Source organism: Raphanus sativus, chromosome 5, assembly GCF_000801105.2.
Source record: "Raphanus sativus cultivar WK10039 chromosome 5, ASM80110v3, whole genome shotgun sequence".
Classification (NCBI taxonomy): Eukaryota; Viridiplantae; Streptophyta; class Magnoliopsida; order Brassicales; family Brassicaceae; genus Raphanus; species Raphanus sativus.
Genome location: NC_079515.1, coordinates 16,713,163 through 16,728,726, shown reverse-complemented (window position 1 = coordinate 16,728,726; position 15,564 = coordinate 16,713,163). Strand labels below are relative to the sequence as shown.

The 15,564-nt window shown below is 34.1% G+C and overlaps 3 protein-coding genes across 4 annotated transcripts; 1 reads left to right on the top strand and 2 right to left on the bottom strand.

Annotated features, from left to right (window-relative positions):
* The first annotated feature begins 622 nt into the window (after positions 1-622).
* On the top strand, positions 623-3,690 carry LOC108860225 (O-fucosyltransferase 8-like). Its single transcript, XM_057010409.1, has 9 exons — positions 623-1,338; positions 1,418-1,495; positions 1,580-1,756; positions 1,844-1,932; positions 2,014-2,131; positions 2,218-2,361; positions 2,448-2,773; positions 2,854-3,094; positions 3,204-3,690. Exons 1-9 carry the CDS (start codon positions 979-981, stop codon positions 3,507-3,509), a joined length of 1,839 nt encoding a protein of 612 aa, XP_056866389.1. The 5' UTR covers positions 623-978; the 3' UTR covers positions 3,510-3,690.
* A 310-nt stretch (positions 3,691-4,000) lies between these two features.
* On the bottom strand, positions 4,001-6,371 carry LOC108857846 (uncharacterized). 2 transcript variants are annotated; one of them, XR_008946218.1, is made up of 4 exons: positions 5,422-6,371; positions 4,620-5,231; positions 4,397-4,534; positions 4,001-4,277 (listed from the first exon to the last, which is right to left on the bottom strand). XR_008946218.1 is itself a non-coding variant. In XM_018631868.2 (3 exons), the coding sequence occupies exons 1-3, from the start codon at positions 6,184-6,186 to the stop codon at positions 4,505-4,507; spliced, it is 1,407 nt and encodes a 468-aa protein (XP_018487370.1). In that variant the 5' UTR covers positions 6,187-6,371; the 3' UTR covers positions 4,285-4,504. The 2 variants fall into 2 exon arrangements, 1 of the variants encoding a protein (XP_018487370.1); XM_018631868.2 differs by lacking the exon at positions 4,001-4,277 and having other exon boundaries at positions 4,285-4,534.
* A 1,515-nt stretch (positions 6,372-7,886) lies between these two features.
* Positions 7,887-9,201, bottom strand: LOC108859710 (uncharacterized protein At2g34160). The gene is made up of 5 exons (XM_018633616.2): positions 8,980-9,201; positions 8,616-8,664; positions 8,399-8,461; positions 8,237-8,301; positions 7,887-8,142 (listed from the first exon to the last, which is right to left on the bottom strand). Exons 1-5 carry the CDS (start codon positions 9,097-9,099, stop codon positions 8,047-8,049), a joined length of 393 nt encoding a protein of 130 aa, XP_018489118.1. The 5' UTR covers positions 9,100-9,201; the 3' UTR covers positions 7,887-8,046.
* Between the last annotated feature and the right edge of the window lie 6,363 nt (positions 9,202-15,564).

Genomic DNA, 15,564 nt, shown 5'->3' with positions numbered 1-15,564 from the left:
ATTTGAAAAATATAGAGAAAGTAACAAAGCATGAAACTTACATTGTAGTTTACGTGTTTTGGATGATATGATCATTTAAGTACATATGGATCCACATGAAGAAATGTCATAATCGTTGGTCTGCGCATATATAAACTAAAATTGTAAATTAAAAAACCAATATAAAAATACAAATGAAAGAATTCTTATGAGATTAGGAATTAATATAAATGGACGACATTTATTAAAATTCTTGCGCAAGTTATGATTAATGAGATTAGTAATTAATGTAAATGGTCGATATTTATTAATATTGTTGCGCAAGTATGATTAATGAGATTAGCAATTAATGTAACTTTCCGATTAGTAGTTCGACCAGAAAAATAAATCAAAAAGAAAATTACAAAAAATCAACCAATAGAATCGCTAGAATTTTACGATGAAGCTCTGTAAGAGCGACATATGGCAAATGTACTTTGCTTTTAATATATAGGAGGATGGGTATTCTTGAGATTCTCGACATATTTTTGTGATTTTAGAGATTATCGAAGTTTATAAACACGCAAGAAAAGAAAAGAATAGAAGATTCGGTCATGGAGATTGGCAACGACCAAAGAACAAGAAAGCATAAGAACAGAAGCTTTCTGTTCTGGTGCCATTTGTTGTCATGTAGCTATCCCCACACCCAATCTTGTTCATCAAGGTTTACGTTGGTGGCTCTTCTCATCGTATTCCACATTTATTTATGTTTTCCCTTCTTTTTATTTTTTTTGCCTTGCGTTTTACTCTTCCTAACAAAAAAAAAATTCAGACATTCCTCACCAACTCTGTTAGCTTCACTTAGAATTAACTTGTTCTGTTTTGAATTTCTCCAGAAGTTTTCCACCAGTTTTCATTTTCTATTGGTGGAATCTCTGGCTGTATTGAGTCTTAACCTACCTCTGTTACTGATTATTTCCATTACTTAGCTTATGAGCTCATGAGGGAAATAGGTTAATAATGGGGAAAAAGGGATCACCGAGAAGTCCTCGACCCAAACCGAGAGATAGACAAGAGAAAACCGGGAGAAGAAGTTTGGATACTTTAACAGAAAATGATCTCTTTATTGGTAGAAGAATATTTGGAAGTGAAGTATCCAAGGCTCATGGATCTAAACATGATGGTAGTAGCAACAAGTTTAGCTACTCTTGGAAGAAGCAACACTCATGGCTTCATAGGAACTTCAAGTCTCTTCTTCTGATGATCTCTGTCACTGGTTTCATATTCTTTATGGATGCCATTATGGTTTCGATCTTTCATTCGGATAGAAGCTCCGTGGTGCATGACATTTCAAGGTTGAGCAATGTCACTCTACATAAGGTTTGTAACAAATCTTTTTACTAATACTTCTCAATTGTTATTTCTTCTTATTTTTATATATCTATGCATGTAAACAAAGAATGGATCATCACAAGATGCTTCACGGGTGCAAATGTATAGCCGTCTACTAAACTTAGCCTCAAATTCTCTAGCAAAGGTTAGTGAAAAACGTTCAAGAATATGTTTTTTTTTTAATGTTTTTGAATTGTTAGTAATCTTTGTGTTTCCATTGTGCTACAAGAACGTGTTCAAACCTGATGCACCAAACTTCCGGGAGGTAACATCTTCAAAGTCATCACAGTGGAAGCCTTGTGCTGATAATAACAAAAAACCTGTGGCGTTAGAGAGGTCTAGAGAAATGAACAATGGTTACATTATGGTTAGTGCAAATGGTGGGCTTAATCAGCAGCGTGTTGCTGTAAGTATATATAAAACTAATCAATAACGATATTTGATTCATGAAGAAACTATAGGTTTGTATAGTGATAGTGTTAGTTTCTTGCAGATCTGTAACGCTGTTGCGGTCGCTGCTCTTCTCAATGCGTCTCTAGTTCTTCCTCGGTTTCTTTACAGCAATGTCTGGAAAGATCCTAGGTACTTCAAACCTCCTAAAGACTTTCAGAATCTATAACAAAAATCATGTTTGTTGATTCTTAGAAAATGAGTACATTGCAGCCAATTTGGTGATATATACCAGGACGAACATTTCATTGAGTATCTGAAAGATGATGTGCATATAGTGAAGGATCTTCCTCAACATCTACAAAATATTGATAACAAGAATCTCAGCTTGGTGTGCTCTTTTTGCATTATCTTTCTCTTGTTTATCTGGTTTAGTTTGAAAAAATCATAATGTTTTTGTTTATTCTTTCTTCACAGGTTACTGATGCTGAGCTTGTAAAAGAGGCAAAGCCAGTGGACTACATCGAACACGTTCTTCCTTTGTTAAAGAAATATGGAATGGTTCATCTTTTTGGATACGGGAATCGCCTCGGCTTTGATCCTCTGCCTTTTGATGTTCAGGTATATATATATCAGAGGACGCATAAGTGGAGTATTCAACTTGGTTCTTGGAAATGAAATGTGTTGTTTTTGTCTTCAACTTGCAGAGATTACGTTGTAAGTGCAACTTCCACGCGTTGAAATTCATTCTCAAGATCCAAGAAGCAGGATCTCTGTTGGTGAAACGGATAAGAAGATCTGAAACAAGGCGTGGCAGGCTTGATGAAGCATTGCTTGGTGAATCCATGGCGAAAGATTCTGATAAAAGAGATCAAGAACCATTGAAGTATCTTGCTTTACACCTAAGGTTTGAAGAGGACATGGTTGCTTACTCTCTCTGTGATTTTGGAGGAGGAGAAACTGAACGTAGAGAGCTGCAAGCGTACCGAGAAGATCATTTCCCTCTTCTCCTCAAACGTTTGGAGAAATCAAAGTACAAAAACTTCCCCACTTCAATGTTCTTTTAAAAACAAACAACTGTTGTTATTAACTTTTCTCTGTGTGTCTTCTCAGGTCTGTTTCTCCAAAAGAGTTGAGGAAAACAGGAAAGTGTCCACTAACACCAGAGGAAGCAACTTTGGTACTTGCTGGTCTTGGATCCAAAAGAGGAACATATATATACTTAGCTGGTTCTCAAATCTATGGAGGCTCTTCTCGTATGCTTCCTTTAACAACTCTTTACCCGAATCTCGTCACTAAAGAAACTCTCCTTACACCACAAGAACTCGCACCGTTCAAGAACTTCTCTTCTCAGGTAAAAAAAAAAAGTTCAAGGCATATAAACCGAACTGTATACCTTTAAGGGTCTTTCGCTGTTCTTGCTCAAGTTTTCAATCCAATGTTTGTTAACTCTGTTTTTGCAGCTAGCTGCACTAGATTTCATAGCGTGTGCAGCTTCAGATGTGTTTGCAATGACTGATTCTGGGAGTCAATTATCGTCCTTAGTCTCTGGATTTAGGACATACTATGGCGATGGTCGGGCAGGAACACTGAGGCCTAACAAGAAGAGGCTTGCAGCGATCTTATCAGACGGTGAAACTATAAAGTGGGAGAGTTTTGAAAATAGGGTGAGGAAAATGGTAGAGGAAAGTAACAAAGTTAGTGTTAGGCCTTATGGACGCAGTATCTATAGACAACCGAAATGCCCAGAGTGTATGTGTAAGTTTTGATACTTGCGCTAGTCCAAAATAGAATGAAGACACTGTATATCACTGATACTAAGTTTGTAATCAATATGAAACTGATATCTCGTGAATCACTATGTCTCAACTTGTTATCTCCAGTTTCTTCTCTGCAGATCTTCGCTTGTGTATATGTAAGTGTTACAGGGCCAGTTTTGCTGATAAACATACATGTAAAGTTTTGTAGTAATGATCTTTTTGACATCTTTCACCAGATGGCAAGCGCCTGAATGAAAGCAAATAAAAAGAGAGGTTTTTTTTTTTTAAGAGAGGTTATTTTGCATTTAAGAAAACTTTGAAGCTTTAGGGTGCAAAATGACCACGGCACGGATGCAGAAGTCTCCAATGTATTTCTGTGTAACACATTGTTTTGCTTTCCATCTTTTCTTTCTTCCTCTCTTAGTACCACGTATTGGCACAACATTATTATACGACAACCAAAACGTATATTTGTTTCAACGTTTGGAGAAAACTTCTGTCCTAAGCTGTTATATCATTATATGTATCTACGTAGTAAATATAACTAACACCATCTGACAAAGGACATAAGGTTTGTTCATTCTTGAAGCTGACATCCGAGAAGCATAAGTAGTAGTACATTGCCTAGAGGAGCAGGCAAGTGGAATCTTTTGTCTTTCTTGAATTTAATAATACATTAGACTTTTGTTGGGCCGGCAACACTAACTCAAGCCATTAGTTTTCCACTTCATTTGTTTCTAAAGTCTTACTGAATTGTGAGTGACGAGACGAGTTTATCTGCTTAGGCATAAGACAAGTGATTCTTATTAGGTAAAAACTCACAAATATTGAAGCTGCACAATGTGAATCACATCACTCTTAAGAGATTTAATAAAACAAAGTAAAAAACCACACACTTTGTTTACACAGGTGAATGAAGTGACGAGAACCCAAAACTGCTAATCAAAGCTGAAACGCATGCATGCATAATAAAACCTGTTGACATCTCAAGAAGCTTCAAACTCTCATTGAAGGGATGTATGACCAACCAGTTCCTGCAAAAGATAGAAGCAAAACACTAAAGATATAGCTAATTGATTAATGCTTATTCTCAATGTGAAAACATAAATAATTAATTACTTCGGAATATCGGATATGATCTCTGTGCATGTAAGAAGTCTTAACAATAGTTTCCCACTTGGTAATATTCCTTGAGTTTTCATTAAAACTCGGATGTAACGTATATCTACGTGAAGGGCTCGGAGAGTTTACTACTGAAGGAAGATTATGAAAAAGCCAAGATTCAGATGGCTTCTTGGGCGATGGTGGTGCAAGAGGAGACCGACCAGAACCATTCTTGATCTTTTCTAACTCTTCAGGCTTAAGATTGGTTTCTGGTTTCTTCTCTACTTCCTCTGGAAAGATCATAGTATTAGTCTTGGGAGAATCCTCGGTGTCGACATATACTGTCTTCTCCAAGAGAGAGCTACTTGAACCGTTGCCTTTTGGACAGAGTAGTTCCTGAGTAGACCTGCTTATGTTACTAATATGCTTGTTCAACCTGCTAGCTCTCATGTTCTCGGTTTCCTTACGAGTTTCGGGGTGAAACGGAGAAGCGTTGCGAAATGGTGACATACATCTAGTGTGTCTGTAAGGAGATGAAGACATACTTGCAGCAGAAGTCAGGTTTGGATGAACCGGCGATGGAACTTTACCACCCAACTTATGCTTGGAAACAGAATCAAGAGCCAACTAAAAAAAATGATAAAAAAAAGATGATTATTATTAGGGATATTACATCCCACATCGGGAATTCTAAAAGACATTAACAAATATATAAAGGGTTAGGACCAATCCACTAATTAACAATTGGTTTTAAGTTGGAAGTCCATAATTAATCTGAATCTAACAATTATCAGCGAGTAAGTAATTCAAGTGGAACCTGTTTGATAGATTGGAATCGAGATTTGAGTTGAGAAGCCTTGCTTGGAGACTTTTGTTTGGATTTAAAACATACCATGGTTACAGATTCTTTAAAGCAAAACTGTGGCAACATACCACAACCTCTCCTTGAAATATCATCATCATCATCCACGCTTTCTTCAGCATCTATGTCTTGGTGATGGTCACCATACCTATTAGGAGTTTGCCGCTTCTCCTCTGGTACTAAATCTCTTATTTGTATCGTTGGTTCAGGCATGAAAGTGGATGGTTTACGGTTGGATCCATAGTGAGGCTGCTCCACAGTCATGGCTTTAGCAGCTGGTAAGAAACGGTTTAACATGAAATCTCGTGACTGAAGATCCTCAAAAGGGTTCTTGGTCTCAACAACACCATATCCACTCACACCAGTTATGGAGTAAGAGAGTGTATCACGTGCATCAGAAAACACATCCTCTGACCCTTCTTCAACCTTTGAACGCAGGTTTCCATCTAAGGTTTTCTCCATCACTTTCCCCGGTGGAAGACACGGCGTGACGACTTGATCACAGACTACTTTCTGAGGTTTGGAATCATGTCCTTTTAGTCTCCCGGGAGATTGCTCCCATGTGAAAGGAACAGAGGCGGCTTCAGTAACCTCATCATCTAAACCAATCTCAAGAGTGAAGTTATTACTCTTGTTTCTGCGGACAGAGACAGCTGTGCTGTGCATCCGCCTGGTTGAAAGAAGAGGTGCGTTGAAGTTGAGTCTCCTCTCCTCCGCCATAGGAAGTGAACGTTACTTACCGGAAGAAAGAAAAAGCACAAATTGGAACCAAGAGTTAACTTCTTTGAGACTGTGTCTGAAAGAGAATATTTTGAATGGTTCAAAGAGAAAGAGAGGCTTTGAGAGACTTTTTAAAAGTAAAGATCCTGAAAGACTTTGAGTAAACGTAAGAGAGAGACAAGCTAAAGTTCTTTTTGGAAGGTTGCCGTGAAGATGAAGAAGGCGACGAAGATGGGACTCGTGGAAGGAAAAGTCACGAGGTCATTGGCGCATTCGATGTGGGACATTTACTAGTACTACTTCTCTTAATTACTCTTCATTCATTTTTTTGTTTGAAGATATTTATTACTTTGTAGGTTTCATTTTTGACAATGTTTCATCGTCTCATTTGTTTATTTGTCTGTCAGAAATAAATTATTTTCAAGTTACAAAAATAAAATACACATTTCTGATTATTCGACAGATTTTTGTTTTGTCTACAAATGCATTATTATTTGTTAGCTTATAACTTATAATTGAGCACCTAGTATCGTCATCGTATACAACTGGTTATTGAATAACTACTATTATGATTTGTGAGGGCTTTTGGTTGCTTTTTTGTTGAATAATTTAAGTTGAAGACCGACACATTAGAGAATGATGGAAGCAAAGAATTTTCAGCGACACCTACTCGATGTCTCAATCTACCATTTTCAATCATTTAGTTTAAATGAGATAGATGATAGTACGCTGGCCGAGACAGTTAAGCATAACAACTCCAAACTGAATTATTAACAAAACACCAGCTTGACTAACAACATATCTTTTCAATCTATCGTTATTGTACCAGGAAGTTATATTTTAAATTAAAGTACACACTTTTTCCTTGGAAACTTGACAAATTTTGGATATTGCTAGAGAAGTAATGTTTTATACTTTTCTTATCTTATCGACAAGTAGTGTTATACTACTTTTAAATCAAGATTTTTTTTTTCTTTTCTGTTGAACTACGAAACATCTATTGTCAATAATTCAGGGGCGGATCTAGGACATGGATTAGTCGGGGGCATCAATGTAATGTTTGAGTTAGTCGGGGACATTTTTATAGAGATTGAACTAATTTTAACACAAATACTTAAAGAAAATTAAAATTTAGTAGGGGGCACGTGACCCCGCTGGTCGTAATGTACGTCCGCCAGTCATTCTCTTTATTTTGGAACACAATTTTCATTCATTAAAACTTCATGTTTTACTACAAGAGCAAGAGGGATCCGTCCTCTTTGAATATATTGTCATTCTCTAGTTACTCAAAAATCAATATGTATTGACTATTTTGTTCAGACGTAATAATCGAAGCATTAAAAGGCTTTTAGCATCATGCAGTGGAGTCTCATCCCCATACTGCAATCACCAAATGGAAAGTGATTTTTAACAACTTTTGTTAGTTCAAATTTATTGGTTAGTGTATTATATAGTTTCTGTTGTATAGTTTGTTGGTGGCTTATTGCTAAGAATTCGAACCAAAGTGAGTGTAGTTAGTGATAACCTTATAGCCTTTATTGCCCATTGAGTTCAAAAATCAAGCTATACGACACATGTTGAAGACCGACACATGTTGAAGACCGACACATTAGAGAATGATGGATCCAAATATGTTGATCATGTGACTTTCAATCATCCCATAGGTAAATTAGATAATTTGTCCTGCTCGTGCGTATTGGTTATGCAAAAATCTTTTCTAGACCTAATACGGTACTCCAAACAAAAAACTTTCACAGGTGCAGAGAAGACAAAATTGAAGTTGACATTCAAAATGAGCCAAAAATTAACGGAATCAAAGTGTTTAAAACATTAAGAAAGAGAGACATGGAAAAAGATATCTCAGCTCTGCTCTTGGGCTTCTGCAGCCTCCTTCTCCTCACTGGCTGCAGCCATTAACTCATCAAACTTCTCAGACTTGGCTAGCGTTATCTCAATCTACAAGTCATTTAACCCAGACGAGTTATAGCTAACAGCAGTTTCCCAGAATAACATTAGTGGAACTGAAGCTTGGTAATTTACAACTATCTACCTTGGCTTTCTGCACAGGGCGTCCCCTTGAATCATCTTTGATATCCACAGTCGAAGTCATGATCTCTGTAACAAGAAAACACTTTCCAAATCAGCAAATACTACTCTTTGAAAATATACTTTATAACATTTTGCTCATTAAAGATTGAGAAGATCTTCTTACTCTTTTCAACAGTAAAACCATTGTTCTTCAATATCTCAGCGACGGTAACAACAGTAGCAATGGCTGCACAGTTAAATGTTTCATAAGAAACCAGAATAAAATCTCTTCAAATAAAGATGAAGATTCTAAATCTCATGACATTAAATGAAAAATCGCTAATCTGGAAACATTGAATTTAATAAACTCAGTCACCATTGCTTAAAACCATTGATATTACCCATTCCAAGTGCAGACAACTCAACATCTGTGTACTGCTGCATGTACCTCTGTGATATATAAAAAAAAACACAACAATGTAAACAACATAAACATGTTTAATGCAATAAACAAGCATTCACCAGAGACAGAGTCACATAACAAGACAGAGTACCATCCGTAACACATTCAAAACAGTTTCAAATGTTACCATTTACAGAAAATAACTCATAACCTCTGTACAAGAATCTTAACACGGATTGAAACAGAACAAAACCATTGTGTATAAAGGCCGTACATTTAGATAAATACTCATGCTCAATAGCATCAAGTTAGAATCTATAGGTTTCAAGCTTAAACATAATTTCTCAGAAAACGATTTGTACCTTGGCGAGATTGACGTAGAAGAACAACGGTTTCTTGGTGTGGGAAACCTGAATCCGATTCTTCTTCTGCGTATCAACGCCTAGGCTCATACTGTTAACGCCTTCCGTGATCCCTTCCATTGAAGCTTACTTGAAATAAATAAATAAAAACTTCTCCTTTCTCAGAAACGATGAAATTTGATAGAAAGAGACGATGAAGGAAGGCTTCTCTGTGAAACCAAACCCTAACTCGAGAATCTTAACGACACCGCTCGAATATTTTTAATGGGCCCTGTTTCAGCCCAATAAGCCCTGTTTCAGCCCAATAGGCCCATTAACTAATTAGATATGCATAGGGTAAAATAACAGAGGGATTTGGAACGGTAGAATAGCTTAGGTCTGTACATTCGGATCGTCGGGTCGGATTCGGATCGGTTCTTTTTGGATCCGGGTCTTTCGGGTTTAGGAGTTTAAGATTCGATAGGATAATTTCAAATTTCCGATTCCGGATCGGTTCGGATCGTACCGGGTCCGAGTCGGGTCTTAGATAGTTGAATCCATTCGGGTAACTAAAATTTATCGGTTCGTTTCTGGGTCGGGTTCGGTTCGGATTCGATCTAAAAATATCTAAAAATACAAAAAATATCTGAAAATATTAATATATCTAAAAATATTTGAAATTTTATTTAAAATTTGTGTTTTTATTATATTACATTTAGTTGAATATACTCACTTGAAGCATATATTAGAGGAATGCCCTCATGCATTCTTGCTGGATTTTTGAGTATTCTTTTGGATTATTTTTGACGATTTTGCCCTTACACAGAAAAGAGAGGAAGTTGTGATGAGATTGAGATGTCAGAAAATGCAGCTGTGTGCAGGTGTAGAGTATATAGGATGCTTCACCTTATAATCCTCTGGTCATTAGGAAGAAATGTACTAGATATATAAAAAAAAATCAAAATTTCTTCTCATTTTAAATAAAACAACACTAAATAGATTATGTAAACTTCACAAAACAACATTAATAGCAGATCAATGCTGAGGATATATGTTTTTCTTAATTATAAAACATTAAGGATTATATATATAGATATATATATATATATATATATATATATATATATATATATATATATATATCCTTAATATATTTAACATTTAGGATACATTGCATATTTTTAAATTTATTTATATTCTTATTATTAGATAGCGTAAGAGAAATTCAAGATTGAAGAGAAGAAGAAGAGACAAACAAGGAAAATCATGGAGATTATAAAGCCTTGGCTGATAAAAAAACATGTGCTGAAGAAGAAATAAACAAAATATGAAAGATCAAATCGGGATTATCGTTAACGATAAGATATTATTTAGCAGTTAATATGTTGTGTTACATATCTAATATATTAACGGTTAACTTTTTTGTTGATCTACACCATATAGCTATATAATTTAGCGGGTACATATTATATTAGCTGAAAACTAATTTGTGACTGAATTCTAATTAGTGTAATGTGGAACCGCTAAAATAAACTCTGTATCAGCTAACGAAATATATAGCAGATAATAAATTATGTATCAGATAACATGTCATGTACCAAACAATGTATCTGATATCAAACCATATGCCAAATCTTTATCAGCTAACAACATTCGTATCAGTTAATATGCCAGCTAACGAACTATGTATCGAACCCTTATTATTTAACAAAACGTGCATCAAAACAGTGTATCAACCAACTAACAGTGTATCAAACCATTTATCATCTAATAAACCATGTAACAACTAACGTCAGTTGTTACTGACATCTTACCGACTGTTTATCAATAAGTGACAACATGGTTGTAACTGCAAACAAAACATGAATTTCAAAGAAAATATTAAAGTAATGTTCTGTTAAAAGTAAATAATATAGGGTAACTAAGAAAATAGCGGATAATATAAATATTATCTAAATCGAACAAAAAAAACTTCAAGAATAAGCTCATTTCTTCTCCAATTCTGGCTTGGGCAAACTGGTTTGTTTAGTTTTCTCACACGAAGGAATTTTAGAGGTATCATGTAGGAACTCATCTAGAAAGAGAGAAATTCCGTAAATCAAGACTTCTTCCGACTTTGACGGTGGTATATGTGATAACCATAAGGTGGTTGATTTTAGACGAGTAAGAAACAACAGATTTTTCAATTATTTTTAGAGTCCTCAGATTCAGAAGTGTTGATATATGTGAGTTTGTGATGGTAGACAAAAGAAATGGTGAAAACTCACGATCAGTTGATGAAAAATTTGTAGACTTTGGATTAATGCTTGGGTGACAGATGAAGATGAACAAAAACAATGTTATTGTGTAATCTGTAAAATTAATTTGATAAGAAACATAGTAACATGAAGACTGAAGTAAAAGAGAGAGAATAATTGAAGAGAGGAAAGGAGATGAGAGAGAGATGTAAAATACATTAATTAATTGAAATCACTTAGTTGATATGTTATGTAATATTAGCTAGGTCATGACCTATGTATATATCTCGTAGAAGCATCTCATCGCATCTTTATAAAAGTAGAAAAAAGAAGTCAAGCTGTAAAACATGACTTAGTTGCTACATTTAGTAATATCAGCTACTTATGTATGTGGATGTTAAAAATATATTATGCGGTGACAATTTTATTTTATTTGTTATTTCAGAGGGTGATGACATGAGGTAGATCATCTAGCACTTCGTTAAGGTCAAGCAGCACTTCATTAATGCGACCGTCAGCATCTTCTGCATGAGTGTTGTTGGAGGGACAATCCCTTCTGTCTGCCGAAGGTGGTTCATCGGTCCGTCCGTCGCCATCAACCGTCTGGTCCTCACTCCCTTCGTTATGGTTTGATTTACCAATGAAATCAATTAACCCCTTAAGCACTGCGGTTTGCATATTCTTCAGGTTGTCAACTATAACACTAACTAGCTTCCTCTCAATCTCCTGGAGGCTTTGCGTAACATTGGACGACAATGGAGCTACCTGGTACCCATGATAAACTAAAGCGACGAGTTTCTCTATCCTCTCGTCCATCGCCTGATCTAGACGCCTCTCCAGTGAGCTAATGTCTTCACGTAACCTCTACAATAATATTTACCAGTTAACACGGGAAGTTAACATTTAACATTATATGTAACCTCAAAACGCAACTAAGTTGATTATCTGCTTGCAAGGAAAATTATAACATCTAATATTTTTGGTGATCACTACCTAATATTTACCCTGTCGTATACTATTTATCAGACAACAAACTAAATTTAACATTTAACAAAACATCAAAAAAGCAACAATTAGGTGCTAATGAAACATATAGCATGTAAGATGTCATGTAACGACTAAGAATTAATTTAATACATAACGTACCTGGTACTCGAAATCTATGGTCTTGGCATGGCCACAGATGACATAGAACTTGATCGCTGGCGATGGTTTTTCAGACCTTAACCCATTGTCTTCCTCTAAGGCTGGTTCTTCATTAGACATCTCTCCTTCGCTGTTCGACGCCACAATTACCACATGCTCAGTCGGGATAATTTTTTCTTTTAACGGTGAAAGAAGCATATCTGTCGTCTCAAGGATTTTGATGGAACGTGCAATGCTATTTTAAGGATTTAGGGTTCTAAGCTTCTTCAAATTCTCTGGGTTTTTGTGGCAAAGAAAAGAAGAATAAACAAAAAAAGGAAGAATGAAATATGGTGGTTGGAAGAATACAAATATATGCATCTTTTCTGATGGTTGTCAATTAAACAGAGAAAGTAAACTCGTGCCGTTTGAATTTAGGGTTCTAAAGCTTCTTCACATTCTCTGGGTTTTTGTGGCAAAGAAAAGAAGAATAAACAAAAAAAAAGGAAGAATGAAATATGGTGGTTGGAAGAATACAAATATATGCATCTTTTCTGATGGTTGTCAATTAAACAGAGAAAGTAAACTCGTGCCGTTTGAATTTATTCTGAAAAAGCAAGAAAAAATTGTATTGTCCAGTACTTACAAGAGCACCTCTGACACACAACACAGAGTCTGGTCATCATAGAGAGAGGAAGCATATAGGGGCAAAACGGTCAGACAAATTCTATAGCAAGATGCAAGGGTATTTGGCAAAATAGATGAGCTTTTAGGGGCAGTGACGCTAATTTCTCTATATATGAAACTATGCAAGATAGAACAATAATTGGTTGTCTCCTAGTGGTTGAACCCCTTGCTCTTTAGACAAATAACCCGTTTTTGACTCCTCCTCGATTCATTTTATTTAGTTGACATATTAATTCGGATACCCGCCGGGTTTCAGGTTCGGGTCGGTCGGGTCCAAGACCCGCGGGTCCTCTACAACAAGACCCGATACAGTAATTTGATCGGGTCGGTTCCTACCCGGACCTGGTTTTTTCAGGTCGGTTTCGGGTATGATCTTCGGATCCGGGTAAAATGCCGAGGCCTAGAATAGCTCATGATTGAAGGATTAAATTAGGGGTTTAATGACAAAGAATAGTTACTATTAGAAAATCAGTAGGTATTAATAATCATATAATTAATAGTATTTTATATGCATCGTTATATAAATAATCATATATATTACATTTTTAAAATTTAATGTGAAATATAAAAACCATAATTTAAGTTGGTGTTTGAAATTAAACTTTGTATTGTATTTTTCTTATATATATTGAAAACATTTTTATAATGGTTATTAGAGAATATTTTAGTAAAAATCAATTTTTTGAGTATATGTATATATTTGAATCAATTTTTGATATAAATTAATTTTAAATTATTATTTTAATTTGAAATATGTATATAAAGTTTATATTTTGTTTTAGGATTATTTCACACAAAAGATTTTTATAGATTGAAATATGATTATTTCACACAAAAATATTTTAGTAAAAATCAATTTTTTGAGTATATGTATATTTTTGAATCAATTTTTGATATAAATCACTTTTAAATTATTATTTTGATTTAAATATGTATATAAAGTTTATATTTTGTTTTATGATTGTTTAACACAAAAGATGTTTTTAGGTAATTAGACTAGGCTATTATTATAAAAGATGGCTTCAGATAGATAGTTTCTCACAATATAACGAACTTCTAATTTTTCCTAATAATTTAAACCCATTATTTGTTAGGTAATCAGATTGGAAATTTCTCTTGTATATTTTAAAGTTGGTCTAGATAGATATTTTATTAGTATTTGTTTTGGTTTTGTTTCATGTTATTTTGGAATTTCAAGTACTTTCTCCTTTTATATGTACCATCATATAAGTAATCATATAATTAATAGTATTTTATATATATCATCATATAAATAGCCACATATATTATATTTTCAAAAATTAATATGAAATATAAAAACCATAATTTAAATTGGTGTTTAAAACTAGACTCTCTATTACATATTTCTTTTGGGGGATTTTAAGTTTTACCACCTTGTTGATATCATTATTCAAGTTTACCACTAATAAAAAAAAATTTCAAAAGAGAAATTTTCTTAAATAGTCACTTTTAAGTTTTTGTCACAAAATAGCAATCAAAAAATAAAATGACCAAAATAGCCCTTTTTGTTTTGAAATTTTTAATATTTATTTTTTATTTTAAAAATTTGAACACATTCCTAAAACTCATCCCTTAACTCTTAAACCTAAGTTTTAGATTAGTTAACTCAAATATTATAAATAGATATTTACATTTCAATAAAATCTTTTTTAGTCATTTTCCTCTTTGAGAGACTATTTTTGTGAAAATAAAGTAAAAAAACTATAAGAAAATTTCTCTTTTCTCAAAAATGTCTTCTTCATTAAAATGTAAAAAAAAATTATACTCTTATTAAAAAAATAATATTTAAATAAATAAATAAATCCTAAATCATCAACTCTAAACTCTAAACCCTATATTTTTTGAAATTCAAACCCTAAACCCTAAAACATCAAGTCTAAATCCTAACTCCTAAATCTTCAATTCTAAACCCTAAACTCTAAACCATCAACTCTAAACCCTAAACCCTATATTTTTTGAAATTCGAACCCTAAACCCTAAAACATCAACTCTAAACCCTAAACCTTCAACTCTAAACCCTAAACCTTAAATAATAAACCCTAAACCCTATATTTTTTGAAATTCAAACCCTAAACCCTAAACTCTAAACCTTAAACCCTAAACCTTCAACTCTAAACCATAAACCCTCAAAATCCTAAACCATATCCCCTCTCAACTCTAAACCTTTAAACCCTAAAGTTTAGGGTTTTAGGATATAGGGGTTAGGGTTCGAATTTTGGAAAAATATAGGATTTATGTTTAGAGTTGAGAGTTCAGGATTTAGAGATTAGGGTTTAGGGTTTAGAATTGATGTTTTAGGGTTTATGGTTTAGAGTTGATGGTTTATGGTTTATAGTTGAAGTTTTATGTTTAGATTAGTAAACATTATATCCTAGGGTTATAAATGTCTTTTACCCTTCATTAAAAGTGAAGGTAAAAGTGATTAGTGTAAACATGAAAAATGATACTTTAAATTTAGTATTTTTGACAATTTCCACTTTCTTATATATGTATATTGAAAATATTATAATGGTTATAGGAAAATATTTTAATACAG

What these genes read in the sequence shown, in the direction of transcription:
- LOC108860225 (XM_057010409.1), top strand. Translation starts at nt 979, where the DNA reads ATGGGGAAAAAGGGATCACCGAGAAGTCCTCGACCCAAACCGAGAGAT. An exon ending in GCAATGTCACTCTACATAAG is followed by an intron (nt 1,339 to 1,417) that starts GTTTGTAACAAA and finishes ATGTAAACAAAG; the next exon opens with AATGGATCATCACAAGATGC. An exon ending in AAACGTTTGGAGAAATCAAA is followed by an intron (nt 2,774 to 2,853) that starts GTACAAAAACTT and finishes GTGTCTTCTCAG; the next exon opens with GTCTGTTTCTCCAAAAGAGT.
- LOC108857846 (XM_018631868.2), bottom strand. Translation starts at nt 6,186, where the DNA reads ATGGCGGAGGAGAGGAGACTCAACTTCAACGCACCTCTTCTTTCAACC. An exon ending in GATTCCAATCTATCAAACAG is followed by an intron (nt 5,232 to 5,421) that starts GTTCCACTTGAA and finishes CATTTTTTTTAG; the next exon opens with TTGGCTCTTGATTCTGTTTC. An exon ending in ATCATATCCGATATTCCGAA is followed by an intron (nt 4,535 to 4,619) that starts GTAATTAATTAT and finishes TATCTTTTGCAG; the next exon opens with GAACTGGTTGGTCATACATC.
- LOC108859710 (XM_018633616.2), bottom strand. Translation starts at nt 9,099, where the DNA reads ATGGAAGGGATCACGGAAGGCGTTAACAGTATGAGCCTAGGCGTTGAT. An exon ending in TGGTTTTACTGTTGAAAAGA is followed by an intron (nt 8,302 to 8,398) that starts GTAAGAAGATCT and finishes TTCTTGTTACAG; the next exon opens with AGATCATGACTTCGACTGTG. An exon ending in GCCCTGTGCAGAAAGCCAAG is followed by an intron (nt 8,143 to 8,236) that starts GTAGATAGTTGT and finishes AATGACTTGTAG; the next exon opens with ATTGAGATAACGCTAGCCAA.